General features: G+C 40.3%; 1 protein-coding gene across 2 annotated transcripts; it reads right to left on the bottom strand.

Annotated features, from left to right (window-relative positions):
• Positions 1–529: 529 nt before the first annotated feature.
• On the bottom strand, positions 530–7039 carry LOC121960791 (peptidase inhibitor 15-A). 2 transcript variants are annotated; one of them, XM_042510650.2, is made up of 6 exons: positions 6917–7039; positions 6459–6772; positions 5400–5518; positions 3848–3980; positions 3648–3763; positions 530–2103 (listed from the first exon to the last, which is right to left on the bottom strand). In XM_042510650.2, the coding sequence occupies exons 2-6, from the start codon at positions 6720–6722 to the stop codon at positions 1968–1970; spliced, it is 768 nt and encodes a 255-aa protein (XP_042366584.1). In that variant the 5' UTR covers positions 6723–6772; positions 6917–7039; the 3' UTR covers positions 530–1967. The 2 variants fall into 2 exon arrangements, with proteins under 2 accessions (XP_042366584.1, XP_042366585.1); XM_042510651.2 differs by having other exon boundaries at positions 6861–7029.
• Positions 7040–8697: the final 1658 nt, after the last annotated feature.

The raw sequence follows: 8697 nt of genomic DNA, 5'->3' as shown, positions 1-8697 counted from the left end.
TAATTTTAGAGCTGTAGATGCTGTCAGTTTTTTTAAGACTGTCTTTTTTTCTTGCCCAGATTTTGATTTAGTCTCTATGTATGGTAGTGACACACATTCTCCTTCATTCTGCTTCTAGCATTCCACCCTGCTCCCTGTCTCTCCCTCTGAGGTCAACGGTTTCATTGGACAAACTCAAACAAGAGGGTCCCCTGAAACCCTATCAGCTGTCTGTTCATTTGTGTAGACATGGACAGCTGGGTCCAAAGTCAACCTTCTCTTATTAGGATTCAGATGTAGCCCCAGCGTGTTTTCTCTTCTCCCTCTCAGCCTTTGATACGCAGGATGTGGGACTTTGCAATGGCACTGTTTTAATTGAAAGTGAAAGCTGAGAATCAAAGAGCTGGAGTGGTACTGTGGGCAGAGCCTCTAATCAGTATCAGACATGAGGAAGCACTCAGATAAACACAGCCACAGACAATGGACAATGATACCTTTCTGGCCAGAGGCAAGGTACGGGCTGAACTGTGCAAAACAAAAAAGGACACAATCAAAATAGAGCATTTTATTACAAATACAAAATGCAACAGGAAAAGCGCAGTTCATTGCACAAATAGCTTGTTGTTAATGTCAATTTCAAAAACAGTCAGTGCGGAAAATGTTCCTATTTTCATGCATAGTTTACCACTAAAGTTTGCGTCAATGGCAACATTTTTTGTCGTTGTTGTGTTGCTGAACTGTCCCTATTTGGGGAAAAAAAAAATCTAATGCAGTTAAAAGTTAAGTGTAGAGGCATTTGCTTGCCAATATTACCCTAGTGCTTAGTTCATAGAAATGTACCAAGTAACTTAACATTATGGTCAATTTCCTTCAACATTATAAAAGTTGACATGCAAATGAACCATATTCAGTACTTTTTAATCGCTCAGACATATTTACAATCCTTTTACAAAACAATAAAAAATGAATATCAATTAAATATTTTTCCCATATAAAAATGAATAACTTACAGTATAGTACTTGTTTTAGGATAGTCAGAATATAATGATTATCTACATGTACAAAAAAATAATAATTTCCTTGTATTTTGGAAATTTAGAAAACAATTAAGGTGCACTCAAGTGCCTAACTCCGAAAACTACATCAGTGATCATAACAAAATATAAACAATAGATTTGTCCAATATCAATATATTGGTATATAATATACAAATATGATTATAAAACAGATACATGGGTCAGATTTATTGAATGTGCTTTTGTTAGCATAAATAACCTGTGAGAGTATGAAACTTGTGTGATGAAACAACTTAATCAGTGCAGATTAAAACTGCAGATTCACTGTATGAATGCTGTAACAAATAGGGCTTTTGACAACAGAGGCAACAACAAATAAAGACCCGATCTAAATAATGTATATTCCCTCTGTTGTAAATTTTCAGTTTGAAGTAAGAGCACTTTTGCAAGGCACAAATGGAAATTGCAATAGACTTTGAGTCTGTAGTGTGTTGTACCTATAGCAGCTACAAAGCTGACACTACCGGTGTAGGTTTTGCCCTCTGAGGTCAAAAGCTTTGATCTGTATATCACAGCATTCCTGTGAAGGCAGAGCACACAACATGAAGGTGTGATGCCCATAGCACCAAAGTGAGCAGGTATGAGCAGCTATGATCCTGTTATGCCCTTAATTACCACATTGTCAGTGGTAACAAGTGAAATATGCAGCACCACATACAGTATAGACTGTGTTTAAGGACCCATTCTACACATAAATTACACTTCATCATTTCAAATGTAACAAATTAATTTACAATTTATTTACAAGTCATCAAAATCGTCTGCTGCCATCAGATGTGTGTTTGTGTCTTTAAATAAGCCCATATATACAAAATAGTGTGGTCCACGACTGTTGTGCAAATCCTTACGGGATTAAAATAATGTCTCTGTGGTACTGTAGGTTGTCAGCTTATATCGAGAGGAAACCTGTGTTTATTTGAACCAGTGCAGGTAGTTTGTCTTGAGAGCGGGGAAACACATGTTGTTGCTGCAAGAGCCCCCATAGCTGGGTGGGCAGGCAGAGCAGGGCACGCCTACTTTGTAGGGAGCCTCTCCGATCCAATTGCCCCTAAAAGACAGAAATATAAAGAGTCAATGGAGGTAGATGTGACCTGAGAGTTATTTTCTCATAAGATGTGAGCTCTAATCAGTGTATATTTTCCAGTCTAAAAATGCCTGAAATGCAGGGGTAGAAGATGATGAATGAATTCGTTTCTATTGTCAAGATACTTATTATCAAGAATAAGTTAGGGAAACTATTTGTCAGTTTCAAACATAGTTAAGATGACTGTATATAAAGATGGTCGACATGACAGCTCCACACAAGCAAGGCCAAAACATCTTCATTGCCCCCCAGGTAGCTGGCTGCAGTATAGTTTATAAAACCTGCCTCCTCCATGTTAGCAGATGGGACGAGCGCTAAACTCAAAAAATCAAGTCCAAATCAAATAAATCTTCCAAAAGGTGGTTTAGGTCACAAAGGTCACTTTATAAAAAAAAATAACTGATATTTCTTCAACTTTTCGTTTTAAATTCATAATTTGATGCAACTTAAGGGGGATTTGACAACATGACTGACAACTGTGTGCCAACTGGTGCACTTGTCATCAGTGGTGCTGCTCGTGATTGGTTGGACGGATGTATTGTGGAAACTTATTCCGCAGATATCGCTACTGCCCACTAACGCATAGATGGCAGTGGCCAAATGTGTGATATTTTGGCTTCATGTTGTACATTGGTAAGATGTGCAAACATGTTGTCCGGCTTTATATACAGTCTATGGTTTCAAAGAGGAGAATACTGACGTTCACTCTTAGTATTGAAAACAGCAGATGAAAAAACAGTCTCATCTTAATGCCCATTTAGTTGCTGCTTTAGAATTTTCACTCATTACACATGATCTTCATCTGAAAATTAAGTTTGTAAATGGAAATCTATAAATAAATGACAGCTGTTCAAAATCTTTATGCTGATGATCATGTAATATGATTGAAAGCTCCAGAAGACCATAGGACAGACTTTGAGATTATATTAAAATAATGTCAAAATGAGATGGTTTTGTCAAGAGCAGATAATCACTTAACAATCTGTACAAATGAGAAAAGAGCATGTGAATTAGTGAGACAGAGTGCTATAAGGTGTGCATGGAAAACAGCTAAATTCAATCTTGACACCATCCAGACTCAAGATGCAAGTGCCAATTTGCAGAAAGTTGACATTTGCAGAAAGCCTGGTCCAAAATTCACTAAAAGGAGGCTGTGTTTAAATTAGTAAGCTAAAACAGGTCATTGTTGTCTTGAGCTGCTTCCCATGCATATGTCACAAACCAGTGGGATTAAAGAACTTGGGTCACAAGTCAGTCACAAGTCCAAACAGGCTTTGATTCTTGGAATTTTTTGAGAATTTTTCTTAAGTTTCATGGCTCTCCAGAGCTTTGCTAATATGGTACCGCTTCACAGGCTTGTATCGAGGTTATCTGAACCTCCCGAACAACATGGGTGGCATTTCACAACTCAGCACAGAACAGAGCCGTCTGTGTCAGGATTAGGCCTGTCGTCATCCTATCGTCATCAGGTCGATAGGTTCATTAGAATGAAAGTAGAGTATACTTACTTGGGGGAGTAGTTGCAAACTAAATACGTCGCCCGTTTCCACACCGAGCCCCATACGTTCATGTTATGGCACGTGTGAACAGCACACCCTACTTTGTTGGATGTTGCCCACACCATCTGCGGAAAAAGGCAGATTAGCAGCCAGTTAAAGGCATTAATAAACCAATTTATACTATATTCAAGAGATTTTTTTGTGTGTACCTGTGTATAATGGGTGCACATGGGTCCGTAACATCTAAGAGGGCATCGGGGGTTGCAGTCTCGGGGGTATGGGAAGGAGTAATCTTTGACCTCATCATACCATGGCTTCACCAGCTGCAAAATGGATCGATAGCTGTAAACAGAAGACAGACATGCTCAGTAAACTGCTCTGTACATGCTACAGCTGCTGATAAGCAACTAATATGGGTTGACCTTGTCACCAGACATCAATCAATCTTGACTGACTTGTCAATAATAAATATATTTTAGCAAAAATTAGTCAGAGGTAGTTGTGCAGTTTGGCTGCAGATGTATTCAGGGTTTGGAAACACAGCAATCTTTAAGACACTGACTTGTAGAGCTCCTGGGTCCAAATCTCTGTCCTGTCCCAGTGTGTGTAGCATTTGATATTTTTTTTCTATGTTTGTGTTCCTTCTAGATTCTCCTGTAGTATACATAAGCTACTGAAATGTAGTACCAGCAACTTAAAATAAATAAATAAACAACTCTTCAATTTAATTAGTTATGATTTCAAATGTATTCTGTGTCTTTTATGGTATTTACTGACATGCAGTTCGAGTAGAGAGAAATCTAAAATGCTGTGCCATCGTGGACGGGGCCATCAAAAACTGTGAAATGAAACATTTTAGTGTTGGATGTTAGTTGCTGCTGCTGTGTTAGCTCTTGCTAATCAGGCAGACATTGAACTCGCCAGAAGGAGAGTGACTCCAAAGATGACAACAACAGAAAGTTTGCTGATCCAGTGGGGAGTCATGATGGTCCAGGATCAGACTTCAGATGCAAAAACGATTTAATGCATTTATCGTTTGACATTTAGTACTTCTTGGCACTGGGTTATTTCAGTTTAGAGGGACATTGGCCTGACAGAGCAAAATGACTGCAGACCCCCATGACCCTGGATGTGACTGAACAAAGTTTTCTGCACCAATCTAAATTAGGGTTTAAGGGTGACTAGAATTATATAGCTGCATCATGGCACAGGCGCTCTAAAAATGTACAGAATAATAATTATCAAAGTTTTGATCTCCAGCAGGTGACCTCCAATTAACGGAAAAGTTAGTCAAGTTAGTTAAAGTAGATAACTATTTCTTAATAAACAAATCTAAGCATTGATTTGTATTATTGTCTACAAGTCAACAGGAAGATTTTGCTACTTTTAAGTAGTTCTCTCAGCGAGTCACAAGGAACGGTCAAAAGAAAATATATTCCTGTGAGTCTCATGCTGCTCCTCAATAAAATCTAAAAGTGTAGGAACATGTGAAGGTGCCCTGTGTTTCCAAATGGAAAGTCAAGACCCACTAAAGGGATGCGCTTTTGTCCTCAGGGGTCATGTCTGAAAACACAACTTTTGTTTATTTGAAGGGTCACAGGAGCATTCCTCAAGCAGTCACTGGGTCACAGTTCACCTTTAGGAGAAAAGAAAAAGGGGGTGGCAAGGCAACGACCATGACTGCTGAGAGAAAGAGAGAGAGACATCCCTAAGAGGAGCAGCAGATGTCAGTGAGGGGGAGGGGAGTCAAAGGTCACTCACCGTCCTGTCCTGACAGAGAGGTTTTGACCCAGGAACCTGAGGAGGTGAGGTGGCCCGTGCTCCCACAGGCAGGCATGAGCCCAGTCCTCAGCCGTCTTAGCTAGGGTGTCGTCCCACACCTAAATACACAGGGACACGGATGGAAACATAGAAACCCATTACATAAGTGATGGAAAACATCAACACTAGATCTTCATTCAGCAGCGAGATGTGAGATAAGAGTCGGCACTTGGGTTCAGAGCACTGTTACAGGTGTTGCCATGGCAAGGCGCAAAAGTCATCCATCAAATCAGTTACGTAAGAAAGTTAGTTGCCTAGTGTCCAATGTAACTTTTCACTGAATAGACAGGGAGTTGGAAAGCCGAAACTTAAGAACACCAGATATCCATCCACACTTGTCATCAGCCACACTCCTGTATGGTGTCACTGGGAATGGATTGTAACTGGAGCAAGGAGGAGAGACTCTCCCTGCTTATGTCATTCTACAGTAGTTTTGTCAGGAGATGCCTCCATTGCAGATTTTTACCAGTGCAGTTACAGAGGAAAAAGGTTTTAAAAATGGAAATACAGTTCAGTTGCTATTTTTGGTTGAAGCAGCTGCTGGAATATCCTTTCAAAGTAAAATGAGCATTATACTGCTTCATGCAACATAATTTTTTTAGCTCAAAATATAAGCTTTAGATAAGTCAGAGTCAGATATTTTGGGACTTATCAAGCGAGTAACAGCTACTGCTCTCTCCATGTCATGCTTCCAATGGGCTAGTCTTACCACACATGACCACTGTTCCTTAGGAAGTTACTACTTTGGTGGTCTCCTGCAGTGCAATCTGCTCAACAGCTGAAGGTGCCAACAAACTTGGAGACATTTGTGACTGTGCTTCATAAAATCTGATTCTCCATCTCTTCCTATGGCAAATAATTTTACTTGATGCATGCAGTTTGGCTACTTGCAGAACATGCATAAAAATCTACTGAAATACAGGAAGCATACAGTGCATGGCCACAGGAGTATCAATTAGAGATTTATTCAAATGATTTAAATTTTTAGTTTTCACTCACCATGTATTCCATGTTGGATGCTGGTGGAAACACCTTCCCTCTTACTTTGTTATGGTAGTCAAGAATCGCCAGCATGTCGTTCTGACTAATATAACGCTTCCTCCTGGTTTTAGACGTGGTGTCTGTTCCATAGCTGTGCGCTGCGCCAAGATTGGTGAAATTGGCGGCTGGCAGGGAGACAGGAGCAATAGTCGTGGCCAGTGCACTTGCTCCGCAAGATATGCACAAAAGTACGAAGTCTATGGCAAATAACTGACGTTTCATGTTTGCTTTTTAGGAAACTGAAAAAAGAATATCCCGCGTCTTGGAGTGATCTAAAAAGAAGGCAAGAAGGAAAAATTAAAGTGGTGCGCGCAAATGTGGTGTACTACAGTTCAGGCATGCTAGAACAAAGCTTCAAACCTGCAATTCTGGACAGAAATGCCGGTGACATTCCTCCATACAGTCTTTGGTCCTACCTTTTCTCGCGCAGCGGTGCCTTGTGCCTGCGTTGCCAAGGCTGTGTCACCTCCAAAGCCTCAGTAATGGGTTGGAGGGAGGGAGGGCTGCAAGTGAGCAGTTTTTGCGCTTTGCAAACTTTGAGAATGCTTCAGGAGAAGTCGGTCTTTGGGGGTTTATATAGGCTATTGCAGTGGACGATGCAGGAAGTGCGCCTGCCTCGGAGGTAGACGCGCAGCTCCTCCTTGTCACCTGAAACAAAGTTAATTTTTTTCCTAACCGATTCCTGGTCAATTTCATCACGACATCTGCTTAACATTTGCGCAGCTGCAAGGTGTAGGACAACAATTGATTAATAAACTACACAAAGGTGGATTTGAGCATATTAAATGACAAAAAATGACTTCTCAAAAGCAAATATTTATTATGCATTTTGTGGCTGTGAAGTATGTTGCCAATTAGGATGCAATTTATGTTCATATTTGAAACTTTATCTTAAAATACAGACCCTCAATCCATTGGCATAGATTTCAGGGGTGCTGCAGGGGACAAGTCCGTTAAATATTTAGAAAATGTGCATTTGACCCCCTAATAAAAAACATAATAATAAAAGTCTTTTATTTTGACAAAATTAGCAAAATTTTTGCCGGATATTGATGCAGAAAAGGCACTAATTGGTGGATAAACATTTGCAAGAGTGCAGGAAATTAAGTGTTTGAGTTCAAAATTTCCTTGGGGAGGACCCCTCTATATATGGTCCAGTGTTGAAATGGACCCTTTGCCCTTGCCTCAATCTCACAATATTACATGGCTTGATTGATCGAAGCTCTTAACAGTCACATTGTCACATGAGCTCTACATGCAGGTGAAAACCTTTGCACTTTCCTCAAGCGCCGCTGGTCACTGCTCAGGACATCCACATAAATTCATGGAAAGCAAGCAGTTTTATGAGTCAAATCAGTGCGAAATCCGAATCCATGTGTCCTATCAGTCTTCTTTGTCGTATTCATTATACTATAAAGATTACACTTGTTCAGTGCGTGGCTCCAGCTGTTTGGTTTGCCAGCTGCAGATGCAGAGCCAGGAGAGAAAAAAACCCTCTGCAGGTCATCATTTTCATTGGCAGCTGGAGAACAAATTAAAGAAACGTGACGCAGGAACAATTTTCCTCCCCCTCTTTTTTCTTCTCCCTCTTGCTCTTTCCCTCCTCCTCTCTTGTTGCCGACAACTGGTGCTTTCCCAAAAAACCTTCTTGGAAGTGATGGACTTTTCAGGTGCTGGAATTGGTGAAAGGGATATATCACTCAGAGCGAAGATTTTCTCCTCCCTTTTACTCCATCCATACATTTTAGCTCCGACTCTCCACTCTGCTCTTCTTCAACAGACTGAAGGTTTCATTGGGATGGAAAATTGTCCGAGTTAGATAAATCACGACAGATTAGTTGAATATCTCGACTTCCTAGACCTGATCCAGGGGTCTGCTTAATGCCAGGACACTAAGCAGAATCTCCTGACTTGAATTTTAAGGACAAATATTTATAAGTGCTGGCACTTGAGAGGACTGGAGATGTGATGTTGGATTTATTTATTCCTAATAACACCGCTGACACCTTAGCGGGCAGCCAGGGAGGAAAAGTTGGTGTACAGTCAGAAAGCATAGGACTACAGTTTTAATTTCAAACTCAAATAGACCATCAGCTACCTCTGAGTGAACTCTTAAATACTTGCAGTGCAATACAAGTTGAACAGAGCATCTTTGGGGCAGTTTAAGAGAAAAAAAAAGGCTTTTTACAATATTTTT

This window comes from Plectropomus leopardus, chromosome 21 (genome assembly GCF_026936395.1).
Source record: "Plectropomus leopardus strain MGB_pleo_1.0 chromosome 21, ASM2693639v1, whole genome shotgun sequence".
NCBI lineage: Eukaryota > Metazoa > Chordata > Actinopteri > Perciformes > Serranidae > Plectropomus > Plectropomus leopardus.
Note: the sequence above shows the minus strand (reverse complement) of the source record. Positions and strands in the feature narration are given on the sequence as shown.